The 17229-nt window shown below is 51.1% G+C and overlaps 1 protein-coding gene across 1 annotated transcript in view; it reads left to right on the top strand.

The window, feature by feature from the left end:
* Positions 1-17229, top strand: part of SORBS1 (sorbin and SH3 domain containing 1) — a 218909-nt gene that overhangs the window by 177612 nt on the left and 24068 nt on the right. Inside the window, exons 18-24 of the mRNA XM_081104358.1 lie at positions 3510-3682; positions 4185-5657; positions 6300-6385; positions 9351-9518; positions 13248-13294; positions 16542-16656; positions 16771-16896. Coding sequence (XP_080960484.1) covers positions 3510-3682; positions 4185-5657; positions 6300-6385; positions 9351-9518; positions 13248-13294; positions 16542-16656; positions 16771-16896 — 2188 coding nt within the window. The remainder of the gene's footprint in view (positions 1-3509; positions 3683-4184; positions 5658-6299; positions 6386-9350; positions 9519-13247; positions 13295-16541; positions 16657-16770; positions 16897-17229) is intronic.

The raw sequence follows: 17229 nt of genomic DNA, 5'->3' as shown, positions 1-17229 counted from the left end.
TGGAGTCAGGCTGGAATCCCGGCCCGGCCAGTTAGCCCATTGGAAACATTCGGCCCTAAAATGATTGCTCTGTTCTCTCACTTTATTCTTTGAGTGAGTTTCTGTCGAATCCCCTTGAAACTCAGCAGCCAGCACTGCCTCTTAGCCAGGGGTCCGTTCTCGTCACTGCCTCCTGCTGGCCTGCTCTTCCTCCGCCCAGGCTGCAGAGCCGAGCTTCTGAGCCTGGCTTTTTTGGAGTGGAATCGGTGACTCGGGTCTTTCTTGGCCAGACCGAGGGCCTGTTCTCACCCTCTCTGATCTGTGTGAACACAGCAAAGACCCAGCAGCACTGTGACCTTTGACAGAGGCCTCACCGCCCGGTCCTCAGTTTCCCCTTTGGTCCAGTGGACAAATGGTGTCTGTCTTTCCATGAGGAGGCCCGGGGAAGATAACTTACTTAGCAACACTGTGCTGGAGCTTTTGGACATTGTTTTTAAACAAGTTGCAAAAGTGTCACACATCTGGAAAAAGTATGTCGGCTTCGGTATCAGAAAGAAAACAATTGGCCATAGCAAGTCCATCCTGAGAGGTTTCCTGAGGGCTTCAGGCTTGTCGGTCTGGTGGGAAGCAGGAAAAAATGGTGATAATGGGTGGAATAAAGCCAGAAAGTGGGTGGCGTTGGGGGCGGGGTGAGTTCTGACAGCGGGTGAGGTAGGGGAAGGGGAGGTGTGAGGTCCGCAGCCGGTGTCATGGCCGAGAAGTTAGGAGGAACGAGGGGAGATGGGTCGGTCGTTCGGGCTGAGGCCACGGCAGTTTAAGGACAGCGGGGTGGAAGCCACTGTCAGAGTCGCTCTGTGCTGAGGTCTGGTCGCCCCAAACCAGAGCTTTGGAGGTGCTCCTCTCACAAAAGCGACCTCGGTCCCACAGCTGTTGGTTGGCAGGCCTGAAGGACGCCTGTCCATGGGTCTTTCTGCAGATGGAACGGACAGAGGAGACGCGGGCTTCAGCTGAAGGACAAAATCAGGAACTGCAGCCAAAAAGAGAGGGTGGATGGCGAAGGGGAAGTTTCGAAAAGAAGCAGATTTCTTTTCAATTAGGAAGTTCAAAGGTAACACCAGGTTAGATGACTTGTGCTGGTCTAAACCGGCATTGACAGCTTGCTAGTCTCCTGAAGGCCCCCCTCCCCCCCCACTAGAGTGAGTGGCTTTGGTCAGTCAGAACCAGGGACATCTGTGAATGCCCAGAGCTGCGTGGGTGGCAGCCCTGTCCCTTGCCAGGCCCCTTCGCCTGGGAAAGCCACGCCTTTTTGTCTCCAGGTGGCAGTAGGCCTCCAGGCAGGGCCCCAGCACCAGGAAGGACAGCCAGCCTGAGCCCAGGCCACCTCGGCCACCTCGATCCTGCAGCCATTCTCTCTCCACTGCTCCGACGGCCTGAGGTCACTGACGTCAGTAGCTCAGAGCCCCAAGTAAATGTGACATAGTTCTTACACTTGCGGAAGAATCCTAAGTACGCCGTTTCACAAATCAAACCATATTCTTTGTTGTTATTGTTGTTAATCCGCACCTGGAGATATTTTTTCACTTTTTAGAGAGAATGGAAAGGAGAGGGAGAGACAGAGAAACTAAACATTGACTGGTTGCCTCCCGCATGCACCCTAACCAGGGCCAGGGATTGACACCAGAATTGAACCCAGGACCCTCCCCCTCGCTATGGTTCAAAACATATTCTTAATCAGATCACATGGGCCAAATTTGCTTTCAGAAAATGTGACCTTTTATTCATTCAGCAAATACATGCTGAGTGTCCTCACGGACCCTATAGTCCTGTGGGCTCTTAGAAACCAGGGCACGGCCTGCGGGGAGACCGCCCAGGCTGCTCTGTGGGCTCACTCCACCGCCTGCCTGTATGTTCTCAGCTGTGAGGGTTGATTCTCTTTTCCCTTAGATTCCATTTCCGTGGTGTGTGAGCCTGGGCTCGGGGGGCCGAGGGGTGCGGGGGGTGCGGGCACTGCCTCCACAGTCGTGGGGAGATGTTCTAGAACAGCGGCTGAGAGCTCCGTGTGGCGCTGGTGTCCTGGCTCGGGGTCCAGCCCTCCCGTTCCACTAAACCTCACCCACTCCCACTCCATGTGGGGCTCCCCCTCTGGAAAAGGGAGGAGTGGGGTTGTTTGTGAGGACCAGAGGAATTCTGTTGTGATTGCTGGGGAAAGGGAAGGCAGGGGAAAGATGTGGCTAAAGCAGATGCAGCCCAGTGGACCTTGGGCGGGGGGGAGGCGGGCACATTGGCGTTCACTATTACAGCTCCTTAAGCATTTCTATGCACGTGGTAATATTCATAATAAAATACGGGGATGAAGCATCCACCGAGCTGTTGACATCTTTAGAGCTGAGAATTCCAGCAAACGGAGCTCAGTAGGACGGAGCAGCAGCCTGGGCACGTCTTTGGGGAAGGAGTCCTTCCCTGTCTGTGCCTGTGCATCCCCCTGTCAGTGTGTCTGGGGCGAGGGCGCAGGACACTGGGCCTCAGGAAGGGGCGGTTCAGTGTGTGAGTGTTCTTCATCCTTTCTGGGGCCCACCTCATTCCAAAAAGGATTTGTGGGAACTTGCAAAAATACCCAGGACTTCAACAAGATAAAAGTAAGTGAAGGCTATGTCAGTGAGTGAAGGATGTATCGATAGGTGAGCCTCATAACATGGCATCATGTTCTGAGTAGGAATCTTGAAAGCAGTGGGTGCAGAGGCGGCTGGCACCGTGAAAGCATGGAGGACCCAGGTTCCCTTTCACTTGGTGGCTGACTGTCCTGGAGCCCCAGCTGGGCCTCCTCTTTTCATGGTTGATTTTAATGCTTCATTGGCCAAAGGAAAATAACCCAGAAATCTAAGACCAACTTTAAGTTGGACTTAAAGTTGCCAACACTGGTCAGAGGCTCCACCTAACGTTATTTTTATACATACATCTATTTTATTGATTTCAGGGAGGGAGGGAGGGAGAGAGACACATATCAATGATGAGAGAATCATAGATCAGCTGCCTCCTACATGCCTCGCACTGGAGATCGAGCCCACAACCCAATGTGCCCTGACTGGGAATCGAACCGTGACGTTCTGGTCCATAGATCAACAGTCAACCACTGAGCCATGCCAGCCGGCCTCCAGCTATATTCGTGACTGCCCCATCCTGTGTGCAGCACCTGGACCGCAGCATCTCTTGCCCTGCCCTCCCCACCTCCTAATCTTATCTCCTACCCGCTGCCCCAGCCGTGTTTCTCAGTCTGCGAAAGCACAAATCAGTCATTCAATTAGGGCAGTTCGCTATCTGGACAAGGGGCTCCCGTGGGCCTGCCTTGCCTGTCGAACTCGGCCTCTGCGTAGGAATGCTCCTTAGAAAGGGCGGTGCTTGATTAGAAAGCCAGAAAGTATGCTTCTTACCCTCAGCTGGAAATGTACCTTTTAGACAAATGTTAAAATACTAACTCCTGTTCTTTTTCTCCCCCCTCTTCTCTCTTCCTTTTAAAATTACATTGTTCTTAGTATATATTCTTCCAACTTCCACGCAGTGAAGAGGGAGTCCGATGGGGCTCCCGGCGACCTCGGGAGCCTGGAGAATGAGAGGCAGATTTATAAAAGCGTCCTGGAAGGTGGAGACATCCCTCTCCAGGGCCTCAGCGGGCTCAAGCGCCCGTCCAGCTCGGCCTCCACGAAAGGTAACCCCGCGAAGCCTGCAGGCCTCTCGCCTGTCTGCCTCATCGGGTGTCTCTCCCGTCCACACTGTCACCGGGGTGTTGGCAGGGGTGAACCTCCAGCTGCTGGAATCACTTTTGTCTTGTGTGGGTCCACTTCCAGGCCTTTGAGCCTTCCTAGCCCCCTCCCCTCGTTTCTCACCGGCCATTTTTCTTTCTGGATTAATAGTTCTCCTTCCTTCAATCCCCGGCCTTGCTCTCCCTGAAGCATCTCTCTCTCTTTTGTTCTGATTCCCTTTTCTTAGAAACTAGCTGAGCTTTAGCCTTTCCTGACTAGCAAGGTGGCCATTTTTTCGTTGCATTTTGCACCTGCTTTGCAGCACAGATTATTTTGCTTCTGGACATCGACTGGAAATTTAAAATAAAAACACCTTATGACAAATGAGCATGTTACCTCTCCCTTTTTTTTAGCAGCTTTCAGCTTTAACCTAATGGGTCTGTTTATTTTATTCTGCATGCTTTCCAGTGGATCGTAAAGGTGGGAATGCTCACATGATTTCTTCATCTTCAGTTCATAGCCGAACGGTTAACACTAGCAATGCCTTAGGCCCTGTGTGTAAGCACAAGAAACCCCTGTCTGCTGCAAAAGCCTGCATTTCAGAAATCCTCCCCTCCAAGTTCAAGCCCAGGCTCTCCGCTCCCAGCGCTCTTTTGCAGGAACAGAAGAGTGCCCTGTTGCCATCAGAAAAGGCTCAGAGCTGTGAGAACCTTTGTGTTTCCGTTTCTTTGAACGGTTCCAAGAGAGGGCTCCCCCTCCAGGTGGGTGGGAGCATCGAGAACCTGCTCATGCGCTCCCGGCGGGATTACGACAGCAAGTCGAGCAGCACCCTGAGCCTGCAGGAGTACGGCTCCAGCGCCAGGAGGCCCTGCCCGCTCTCGAGGAAGGCGGGGATGCAGTTCACCATGCTCTACCGGGACATGCACCAGATCAACCGAGCGGGCCTCTTCCTGGGCTCTGCCTCCTCCTCCAGCGTGCGGGACCTCGCCTCCCATTTCGAGAGGAGCAGCCTGGCCCTGGCCAGGGGCGAGCTGGGCCCCAGCCAGGAGGGCTCGGAGCACATCCCCAAGCACACCGTCTCCTCGCGCATCACGGCCTTTGAGCAGCTGATCCAGCGGTCACGGTCCATGCCGTCCCTGGACCTGTCAGGCAGGCTGAGCAAGTCCCCCACGCCCGTGCTGTCCCGGAGCGGCCTGACCGCAGCCCGCTCCGCCGAGTCCCTCCTGGAGTCCACCAAGCTCCGGCCCCGGGAGGTGGACGGGATGAACCCCGGGGGGGTCTATGCCTCCCCAACGTGCAGCCGCCTGGTGGACTCCCCCTTGGGGTTCAGGGGCCTGGCGCCCTCTGAGCCCCTCTCCACCTGCTCCGACGAGCTCGACCACTGCTCCAACGTCTCCAGTGACAGCAGGGAGGGCAGCGGCGGCAGCGTTCACGGAGACTTCCCCAAACACCGCCTCAACAAGTGCAAGGGCACCTGCCCGGCCTCCTACACCCGCTTCACCACCATCCGCAAGCACGAGCAGCAGGCCTCCCGGCAGCCCGACTGGCGCCCGGACTGCAGAGGGGACCGCAGCGCGCTCCTCAGGAACATCTACCTGATGAGCCCCCTCCCCTTCCGGCTGAAAAAGCCCCTCCAGCACCACCCCAGGCAGCCTGCCCCTGGGGACTTCTCGGGCTCCCCGACGGGCCGGAAGCCAGACCTCCCCAGTCAGCCCCAGCAGGACGAGCCCCGCGCTGGGGGGAAGCCCTCGGTGCCCAAGCGCCTGTCTTCCCGACACACCATGGCCAGGCTGGGCCGGACCGCAGAGCCCCCTCAGGAGAGACCCGCGGTCCCAGAGGACTGCCCGGGGGCCTTTGATAATGGGAACCCTGTGCCGTACTCAGACCCCAGCCTGGACAGAAACAACAACCCACCCAGTGAACTGGGACCGTCCCACGGAGGTGGCCTTTTGTGTATTTGCCCAGTCTCAGCTCCCGTCTCCACTCTGCTTGCTCTGTCCCCTCCTCCTGTGTGCCCTTGGTGCTCATTTTCTGGTCTGTCCTTCGTTTTCTGTTTGTTTTGCTTGGCAATTAATCATGGCTCGTAGTGGCTGCACTTCTTCAAAAACAAAGCCCCCATGTCATCTAGACTAACCACCAAACTCTGTTTCGAAAGAAAAATTGGCCGTTTAGCTCATCTGAGAAATTGGTTCATTTGAACCCTTGCGCCCCTTGCAGTTTGCACCAACCCCAACTCGCCGTGGTTTTTTGAGAGGCAGCCGCTCTCGGTGGCCTGTGTGTGTGTGTGTACAGTGTGTCCCTGTGAGATCCTGCACGCCTCTGAGCAGGGACACTTGTCCGAGAAGGTCCTCTCCTTTTGCTCACCTTTTGCCTTGTAATGAGTTTTGTATTACACTAGTTCACAAGTGAATCCAAAACGTGGGGGGAATTCGAGGGTTCTTTCCTTCAGAATTCGATTATTGATCACTGGTCTCTACAACTGTAAAAAATCTGCTATTTAGAATGGATGAAAGTGAAATCTTTTCCCAGTTTGGTTTCCCACTAAATGTTTGCCTGTTTTAATTCTACTTTGTTCTTTTGAAGATTCAGAATCACCAAGACATTTTATACCAGCTGACTACTTGGAATCCACAGAAGAATTCATCCGAAGGCGTCATGATGATAAAGAAGTAAGTGCCATCTCTAAAATCTCTTGGCTTTTGGGCAGAGAAAAATATGAAGGAAGTAAACATCCCAGATATCTGCCAGAGAGATGACGTGGCCTAGCAATTGGAAGCCAAGATTAGCTTTGTCAGAAGTGACTTTTTATATGACATTGGCGCAGTCAGGCCTCTTTTAGTCCACTTGCCCTTAAAGTAGATTTTCTCAAGGCACTGGGTTCTGAACGCCACGTTGCCCCCCAGGAGGTCCAAGAAGAGGTTGCCCACCTTTATTGCTCTTTGCTCTTTCATCCCTCCGCCAGACCCCGGCCTTATTATTCTCTAGGGAAATCCTCTCGCATGTTTCTCCAGTATTGCCATCCCTCTGTGGGCACCAAGCACAGTTCATGTTGGGAAGGGTGCAGTAGGAGGAGGCGGAAACTGGAGAAGAATAATGACCATGATACATACTGTGGTCACTAAAAGGCAACCATTTGATGTTGCCTTTGTACTCAGAAGAAGAGATGCCCCAATAAACGTTGGTAAACTCCCACCAAGAGCTTCAGGCTGAGCCCTTTCCTTGCAGCTGTGGAGGCATGGCTGACAGGGCAGGGAAAGCAGTGTGTTCCCTTGGATTTAGGAGGAGGCCGCTCTGCCTATCCATTGACTGGGCTACATCACAGCGTCTGTTATGACACAGTGTTGGTACGAGGCGTGCTTTCTAGACGTTGTGTGCCCAGGAGAATGGGTCCTGTAGATGGAACAGGCTGCAGTGCCTGCTCCTGTCATGAGTGAAGAGGTGGAAGGACGGCTGGAGCCTGGCGGCAGGAGGTGGAGGGTGTCCATGTCTACGCAGCTCTTCCTTTCTCTGCAGAGTCTGAAGTCCCTGGTGGTTCTGTTTCATGGTGGTTTCAGGGTTTGGGTGGATTTTCCTTAAGGATTTCGGGTGAGGCCAACTCTGAGGAGAGCCGGGTGGTGCGACAAAAGAAAGAAAAGACATGGTCTCCCCTCTCCGGGCATAACGCAGGCACGTGTCCGTGGGAAGAAAGAAGAGGAAGGCTCTGATGTATAGAGTAGTTTGTAATAACCAGGTGAAAAGCTCAGACACCGTGAGTGTTCACGAGGCCACCGAGCAGACTCGGTTCTCGTCACCATCTCTGAGCCACAGGAGCCGCCCTGCAGGCCGGAAGCTGTGGTGGAGGAGGGCATTCCAACTCGCTGTGTAGACCGAGTCCCCAGCACAGAAGGTTTTGTGGTAGAACGCTGCCTGCCACCTGGGAGGCGTATTTCACGTAGTTGGTTTAGCCATTTGGTATATTCAGAAGTAAATTCAGAAGGTGAGCAGCTCGTTTCCTGAACTGCTCAAAGGCCCTTAAAAACTATGTCTTTCCACGGGGTATTGGCTGGTGTGGTGAAACTGCGGGGCAGGTGGGTTTATCGAGGTCAGATCCAAGTGCTCCGTTCCCTTTCCACCTTCACTGGCTTCATGTGACCTGGGCCAGACCACCAGAGGCCTGGCCTCAGCGTCAGTCCCTTCCCACGGCTCCAGGGAAAGCACACTCCCAGCTCATGGGTGTCAGTGCTGGCGTGTTTCTAGCAAATGCTTTCTTATCCACGTTGATGATGGTGGCATTTCAGGAAATGGTCATGTCAGCCCTGGCAGGGACATTCGTGGTCACCCAGTCACATCCTTGTTCATCCAGGAAGGGACTGGGAGAGGGTGGTGGTTGTCAGGGCCACATCCACGTTGCCTTATACCCGAGGCAGAGCTGGAAACCAGGGCTCCATGTGCTTGCAAAGCACCTCCTTGTCTTTTCTTATTTAATCTTCACAACAACTTACCCGAGCATTGGAAATCCCACGGCCTTTGGTGAGTTGTTACTTTATTATTTGTGACCCTGGAAAAATAGGAAAATTGGGCACACCGTCATTTGGGGCTAGGTGTCACATGAGGCATTTAATTTCCTTCTGAAAAAAGACTAATGTTTTATTAAGAATGTAGGAATCATTAGTTATAATTAATGCTTTTCCTACAAAAAAATGTTAATCCCAAGGATGTATGTTTGGTATGAAATAGGAAAACACATTAAAGTTCTATTCCATAGGGTCATTTCAATAGGCAATGAGGAAATGCAACATTGTTTAATTATTTTAAAAGATCTTTCAAAATAGAAATAGATGCCTATTTCCTTAATTTAGGGGAGAATATTTCTTCTAAACACAAGTACCATCATTCTTAGTTTATCTTCTGTATTTATAGTCTACAAATTAAACTCACTTTCATTTCACCTAATGAAGAAATAGTTATCTTTAAAAGTATAGCAAGAAAGTAACTGATGCTCTGTCAGTCAAACATAGCCTTGGCTGAGGCCTCCTAAAAACTGCGCCCAGAGAAAAGATCGCTGGCCTAAGAGAAGAGGAGCTGTTTGCTGAAATGGCAGCTCCACTCTGTCAAGCATCTTAGAGTGACAGACATAGGAAGCACAAACATGACCTTGTTGCCCTCGACCCCTCAGAGTAAAAGCCCATAGCAGGTGTAGTAGGTCAGATGTGGGTAGAGGAGTCAGCCGGCCCTGGGCCCACCGTGGGAACAGCTGTGGGAACGCATCGCTGAAGGACAGCACTTCAGCCTCCTGCCGCCGGCCCAGCATGCGTACGAATGCATGGATACGCCTGGGTCACCTGGCCTTGCTGCCGCGTGTGAGGAGGTAGGGGGCTGTGGGCTGAGCCGGGGGCAGGTTGCAGACAGTGTAACTGTGTGGACTTCAGCCTTCGCTGTGTCCCAGTGTCCCCTGGTTTCCCCTTCCTACGCGGAGTGGCGCCGGGGGGTGGTCATAGCGGAACATAGTGGTTGTGGCCATAAAGCCCTTCCAGCATCTAACCCTTAACTTCCCTCCTATTGACCTGGCACCTTTTCCTCAGTTGTTTTTGTTGGCAGTTTTCCAATGCCCTGGACCAGATGATTCACTGCCCATTTTATGCAATTTCATGGCAGAAACTTTTAGCGGACCAGCGACGACTTAAGCGCGAGCAAGAAGAGGCCGATATTGCAGCTCGGCGCCACACGGGCGTCATTCCAACGCACCATCAGTTTATCACTAATGAGCGCTTTGGGGACCTCCTCAATATAGACGATACGGCAAAAAGGAAATCTGGGTCAGAGGTCTGTTTTGGTCGCCTCGATCTGCTGCTTGACCCAAAGCCATATTTGCCTCCCCTCAGCATTGCCCGCTGTAGGCCGAATTAGTTCTGTCATCCTGGCTTCCCTAGGCTCGCTTTGGCTCACTGTGGCTGGCCCGTGGACATGAGTCCCATCATGTCCTGCGCTCTGTATGTTCAAGCATGCCTGGCTGCGGGACCGGGATCTGCTGGCACACACCCTCTGCATGCCTAGAGCATCGGCTGCCTCCATGCGTCCAGTCCTCTACATCCTGCCTTTCATCGTGACACCATGTTGCCTGTGCATTCTGCTTAGAAACCTTAGGCCTTAGTCCCTGTGCGTTAGCTTCCGTGTGGACAAGGACAAGGTTCTTCTAAGAGATGGTTGAGTGAAACTTAAGTTACAAAAGTTAGCTAGCAATGCATCTTTTACACTGACCTCGAAACATAGTCCCATTAACATTGAACTATCAGAGCACCATGCTGCCTCTTAGTGGTACCATGAGGTACTTGGATAAAGTGCCCAGCAGGACTGCAGCCTCACTGGCAAATTTTGAAATGAGTTTTGCAGCGGGATGAGCTCATGGAGGGTGAGAGGTGTTTCATTTGTTCCCTTAATTTTGACATTTCTCAGCTGAGGTTATGAAACTTAATATTATAAAACAAACGAAGAAGCACAAACCTTTGAAGTAATGTTGTTCAGGCCTCGGCCTCCTCCCCCTCCCCTGAGGTCGGCATGTTGAAATCCTGGTGCTGCCAAGGCTGCCTCTTGTGCCAGAGTTTGTTTTGCCACGTGACCCTCCAGTGGCCCTGCTGAGGTTGGCTCCTTTCGGGGACCTGTGTGTCTGGGGGCTGGGGGGTTTAGAAATGAGTTACACCCAAAGTATGTACCGTTTTATCATCTTTCAGTATAATAGTAGGTTAATACTCATTTTTCTATCTTTTGAGTGACAGAGGTGGCACTGGCTAGTGGTCAAATTGTCTGGGAAGAAGAGGTAGAGAAAAGGAGGAGCCAGATTAGAAGACAGGAAACTAGAGAGGGGACAGAGACTCTAACATGATGGGGAAAAGGTCATAAGGAAGAGGCAGGAGTTCGCAAGGTTGATCAGTTTCAAGGGAAGGATGCCCTCTTGTACCAGCTCCTCAAAGCCCTGTTCTGAGGCTGCAATGGTGGCTGGTCCTCCTTCCTGGGTGGGCTCACTCGAGAGTGGTGGGAAGATGGGAACACACCAAAGCACTGAGGCCTGCACACTCACACAGATGACAGCACACGTGCGTGAGAACGCGGCTGGGGTAGAGTAACCATGGACAGAGGCAGGCACACTGCCCAGCCCGCCTTCCTCCCTCCAGAGCAGTGGTCCTCACACCTGAGTTCTCGAATCCCCTAGGGGCTTGTTAACATACAGGTGGCTGGGCTCCATCTACAAAGTGTCTGATTCTGGCATGGGGCCTGCGAGTGTGCATTTCTAACCAGTTCCCAAGTGACGTTGTGATACCGGTTTAGGGACCACACTTAGAAAATCACTGCCCTCAATGCGGGCTGACAGACATGAGAAAACAGACACCAGCAAATCCCAGGGCACCGGGCTGTGCAGACACACTTCAGACCCATCAGGCAGACCTTGGGTGACCAGGGGTTCTGCGCAAGTCCCCGTGGGGAGGCGGGACCCAGACTCAGACTGTGCCCTTGGGAAGCTGGCAGTCCAGCAGAAGAGGCCCCTTCCAAACAGGCGTCTCTGTGGTAGGAACGGGTGTCTCTGCTGTGGTAAGTAGCACAGTACATGGGAGCCAGAGGATTCAGCCCCAGGAAGATTAGGAAGATGGAGAGAGGCTTGTACAAGCAACGGTGACTCAGGTAATGCGTCCCAACAGATCAACGGAATCAGTGTTGCTCAACGTTGAGTGATCATGGGTTTCCTTTAATGAAAAAAGGAAGTTCAACCCCCAGTTTTGACCTAAGCCAATTCACGAATTAAGCAGTAAATACACACCTGTACAACTTTATTCATTTAACTGTAGGTCATACCACTTTGTGTGAGCTCTGTTGCCACCCAAAGTGTGCAGATCGCGCTGTTAGTGCAAATATTTACATCACCCAGTTCTAGCGCTAGCTGTCAAGGGTGGCCACCACTTTCATTGTAGTCACTGCTATGTTTGTCCTTACCATTTTGGTCATTTTCTCTTGTCATTTATCATCAGCCCCACATCCGTTCTTTTCTTGTTTGCCCACAGCTGTTCAGTTATGCCCCTTGGTCACAGACACAATGCAGGCATTGAAATTGTGTAGCATTGGTTGTAAGGTCATCCTTCAATTGACCTCTAATATGCATGTCTGTAGATAGAAGGATGGAAGCATCAGCATGAAGATGAAAAATAAAAAATTCCTGTGGAGAATTCATGCCCTTAAGAAGATCCCTCCAAGACCCCAGCTTGAGGAGCCTGGCCACACGGGGCGTCTCACTGAGGAATCGGGATCTAGGGTCGCCCATCTCCCCTGAACTTTGACCATGGCCTCTAATACTGAAGAGGAAGTGTGCGGTTTAATTTCCATCACATTGTTCCCCTAGACCAGGTGGTCATGGGGTCAGATCTATATTGGCAGCTACATTGCTCACATGACTTCTCTCCCCTCCTTTTTTTTTTTTTAAATTAGTTAAAATAACTACTTTTAATGGTGGGGAAGACAGATGTGCAAATACATATGGGGGTAAGTAAAGGTGAGCTTTTTGCTCTTTTTGCCGGAATTGGAAATGAAAAAATTCCAGACAGAGAAGGCAGTTTAGCCAAGGTGTGGCAAACAGACTTGCCTGAGGGGAAGAGTGTAATAAGAGATAAAGGCCATTAGGTGTGAGGGGGGCGACATTACCCACAGGCCTTAATAACACTTAGGAATTGAGATTTGATCTGAGGGCAGTTGAGAACCTCAGCCAACTTCAAAGCAAGGAAGTGATGTGATGGAAGCATTTGAGGAATGTTCTTTGTGCTCCTGAGTGACAGCAGATTAGAGCGGAGAGAAGTGAAGTCAAAGGAAGCTTTGTGCCTGTGAACCAGAGTCAGACCTGAGTGGGGAGGGAGGGAGAGGGAAGCTGGCTGACTTCATGGCAGACGGACAAAGGAGGGGGGACAAAGGAGGGGAGACGGGCCAAGGGTGCACCCAGGCCTGGAGTCTGGAAGGAGAGAGCCACCCGACAGGCAGGGCAGCCTTGGAGAAAGAATGAGCGCAGGGCCCCTTCACCTGGCTTGTGGGTGATCGCAGAGGCCATGAGAAATGTACAGAGTTGAAGATGACGTGAGAGGTGAATCGGGGTTTCATCCACTTGCAGGTCGTAATTTAAGTCAGGCAAACAGAGGAGGTAAGAGTAAGATGGTCACAATTCCCACACAGTAAGACCCCTGGCTAACTCCCTTTTTGTTTTTTATTAGTTTTTTTGTTTTGCTTTTAATAGCCATGGTCAGCTGTGGGGAACTAGAACGTCAGCTTTGGGACTTCTGTCACCACCTCCTCCCCAAATCTGGCCCTCCTTAGGGAGAGTCTCATGCATGACGTAGCTGACCAAACATCCACCTAGTGTTCTGCTGAGGTCAGACGAGAGGAATCCTGCCCAGATGTGTACCCCAGAATGAACTGGTTAGAGTGCGTCTTTCTGCTTTGCTTTCTGGAAACGCGTGAAAATGTGTCCTTTCCATTGTACGTGAATTGTGATTTTAACTTGACACTGTTTCTTGTGTTTAGATGAGACCTGCCAGAGCCAAATTTGACTTTAAAGCTCAGACACTGAAGTAAGTGCCACTGGTCCTATTTGTCTGTCATTTTAACTGCCTCTCTGAAACACAGATGTCCACTTAGAGAGAAGAGCTGGAGAAGTCACAGTGATGAAAACCAGTCGTTTATGGCGCTTGCCGTGTGCCGAGCACTGTTCCGAGTGCTTTGCGCTGTGTTATGCTATGGCACAGGTTACACTGTGGCCTTGTGAGGTCGGTACTGTTATCCCTTTGTATCGATGGGGAAACTGAGGAACTGCAAGGGTAAGGGACTTTCCCAGGCAGGTCAGTGATGGAATCAGGATTCAAATCCCTGCCTCCTCCTCTACAGGGATTCAGTTTGCTTGATAACGTGGGGGCTCCCTTTGACCCAACCTCTCCCTGGAGGGAACCAGAGCCAGTCTCAGGAAGATAACTTTATCAGTTTTGCTGCTATAACCTGAGAGGTTAAAGGCCTGTGGGAACGCACAAGAGACCAGCATTTCTCCAAGTATGTTTCTCAGAGTGCTCCGTCATAGAAAGGAGCCTGGGACCACCCCACCGTGTCTGTCCCTCCCGCCTGCCCTTGAAGAGAGACTTTGCTGTTGGCACATGTCTGGCTCTAGAAGTCCTTCAATGAAGAAAGAAACCTGAGTAGCTTAACTAACCCAGTGCAACCTACATTTAGATGACCAGGAGACCGCTACATCTTCCATGGAATGAAATGGGAGTGCTACCAAAGATGGGGCTCCAAAAGGAGCCTGTTCACTTTATGTCTAATTATGGATGAAAGTGGACCAGAGATTTCGCGGGCAGCAATGGCCAGCAGCCATCCCATTGTCCTGCTGGTGGGAGACCCCACATTTGATGATGAGGGAGACCTCCCATCCTCAGACACGGGAACTGTGTGTGGAGGCTGCTGGGCCGCGATCTCCAGCACATACCAGGCCATGACTTCTAGAACCTGGGCACAAGTCTGGTGCCCTCGGGTATTTGTCATGACAACTCCAGCCCTTTGGCTCAGCAGCTAACAAGAGGCGGTGGCATTATGTCCCAGAAAGAGTATGGGCTTTGGAGTCCTGCCTCTGCCACCCTTGTCTCTGTGACCATGGCCAAGTCACCAGCCTCTCCCACCTCAAATTTTCTCATCTGTAAAATGGGCATAAAGGTGCCTCTCTTGCAGGGCAGCCAAGGTACTACACTTATAAAACATTTTGCATGATGTAACCAGAGAGGGTAACAAAGATTTATAAAATAGGCTTTAGTTTAATCAAGTCGACACCTTCATCCCCCTTTTTTTAATTAAGAAATGTCCATGTGCCTAACCGGTTTGGCTCAGTGGATGGAGCATCGGCCTGTGGACTCAAGGGTCCCAGGTTCGATTCCGGTCGGGAGCATGTACCTTGGTTGCGGGCACATATCCACTAGGGAGTGTGCAGGAGGCAGCTGATCGATGTTTCTCTCTCGTTGATGTTTCTAACTCTATCCCTCTCCTTTCCTCTCTGTGAAAAATCAATAAAATATATTAAAAAAAAAAAAAAAAAAAGAAATGTCCATGTAATATTCATTAAGTGGTATCGTATTGATAATAATGCATTTACCACGATTTCACATTGTAAAGTCTTAAAACAATTTTTTTAGAGCAATCCTGTCAAGTAGAACAGATGAGAAATCTGAGCTAAACAGGACCGTCACCACTTCCAACAGTGCGGGCGCTGGAGAGGGCTCCTCCCTCCCGCCTGGCTTTCATCCCGCCCCGCTGCCGCCAAAACAAGTTCGTGCAGCGTCCCTACAGGCGGCAGTGACAGAGCCATAGGCTTGCGTCTTAAACGTCTGCAGTCACTGGGTTCTCTTTTCCCCATAGCATGTTACTCAAAAAAGTTCTTAACAGCGGGGCCCTTACGGCTCCCACCTGCCCGTACAGCTGCAAGTCACTTAGGTGGCAGCGCTGGGCCTGCAGACCCCCAGCACCCGTGGATGTGCCGAGGGTCCTGCTCACCCAGGTGTCCGTGGTTGGGTGTAAAGGGAGGGTGATTTCAGAACATCCCAAGGAGGACTATGGCCAAACACATTCCTTCTTCCAGAGACAGGTGCCCGGATCCCTTCACAGGCCTCTTTCGGGTTAGAGTCCCATCTACCAATGAGAGACCACAAAGGCTGCCTTGTTCCTTCATTCGGCACAGCGCCGGCTTTGTGTAAGGTTTTCCAGATGTGGCCCCATTGTTCAGCCAGCATCTCTCACGTCCGTGGGACTTCCTGGCACAGGGCAAAGCAGGCACCCCCTCCAAACTGCAGGCACAGGCCTTTCTTTCCCAGTGGTTGGTGTGGCGCAAATGGAAAAGATCTAGGCGTGTGTGTTTTCAAGTCAAGAAAATTTCAAGTTAGAATTTTTGTTCTCCTTTTAAGTTCTCGTTTTATGTTATCTTTTTGTCTCTAATTTTTAAGGGAGTCCTGATTAGGGGTTAGCATCATTATTGAGGCAAACAAAGGGATGGATATGGAGAGGTTGGGAAAGGGGCATGAAGAACATTTGAAAATTTACTTTTCTTTCCAAGATCCCTTTATGCTGAAAGGAAATAGCATTTACTGAGTGTTAACTACATGTCAGGCACTCTGCTGGGTGTTTTATTTGTAGTTTGTTGCTGAATTCTCCAACAACTCTGAGTTAGCTCCTATTTTGATAAAGTATCTCAGAGATAGTATTTCACCCAAGGTTCCAGAGTTAGTAGACGGTATAACTGGCTTTTGAATCCAGATCTGCCTAATTTTAGAGCCTTTCTACTGCACATTGATGAATGGATGGTGAGATGGATGGAACGATCGAGGATATTGGAGAAATAATTTGATGATAACTGAAAGCAATGAAGACATGCCTTGGCAGGGCAGAGAAGAGGGTAGAAAAGGCAGTGAAAGTGTCAAGAAGGAAACGTTTGTCGTCATTGAATGAACATCAGTTAAGACTACCGAGTGCGTTGCTAGGTGTTGTATAAACGTGAGCATAGCACAGCATTCGCAGAAAGTTCTTGGAGAAACCACAAGCTAATAGGCTCCTGAGCACTTTCAAGCGCTGGTCAGTTTGAAAGTTAGCGTCCACCCCAGAAAAGCCCAGAAAAGCGCCAAAGGTGATGTGACTTCCCGCCTCGGAGGGTTCTCACTTCCAAATGCGGAGCCCCACTTGTGTCCTTCGGTCCTTTTGCCCTCACTTAAAGTCTTTTATAAAAATCTACATGTCTTAATCTTACATGCATTGAAACGTCTGCTAATGTGCATAACCCTCTGTTGACAGGGAGCTTCCTCTGCAAAAGGGAGACATTGTTTACATTTATAAGCAGATCGACCAGAACTGGTACGAGGGCGAGCACCACGGCCGGGTGGGCATCTTCCCGCGCACCTACATCGAGGTACCGCAGCCCCTCTTCCCGGGGAAACGCCGGTCGTGCCCAAGGGCCACGGATTATCGGGAACTTTCCTCTCACGTCCCCACTTCTTCCCTTTTACCTCGTTTCCCTTCTCAGCTTCTTCCTCCTGCGGAGAAGGCTCAGCCCAAAAAGTTGCCACCGGTGCAGATCTTGGAATACGGAGAAGCTATCGCAAAGTTCAACTTCAATGGGGATACGCAAGTAGAAATGTCCTTCAGGAAGGTGAGCCCTCTCACCCGTGCTTCGGGCCTGTTGGGTGGCCCTGATCTCAGGGCAGGTGGCATTGCAGGGCAGCAACCCCGTGAAGATGTGCCAGTCAAGGGTGCATGAAGGGCAACTGGATAATTTTGAGATAATTTTAAAAATAAACCCTAGGCGAGTGTCAGGGGTTAACTACATTGAGTTCACTGATTACAGACAGCAGTTCTGGAATCTTACACACCTTCCATAAACTGTATTCAGTTGGCATTTGTCGAGCACCTAATGATGTGATAGGCGCTGTGTAGGTGACTAGGTTTTACATCACAGGTTCTGGCTTAGTCGAGAAAAGCAAGT

Source organism: Myotis nattereri (genome assembly GCF_964212035.1).
Source record: "Myotis nattereri genome assembly, chromosome: 13".
Classification (NCBI taxonomy): domain Eukaryota; kingdom Metazoa; phylum Chordata; class Mammalia; order Chiroptera; family Vespertilionidae; genus Myotis; species Myotis nattereri.
The sequence above is the reverse complement of the archived record's forward strand: the minus strand, read 5'-3'. Positions and strand labels throughout refer to the sequence as shown.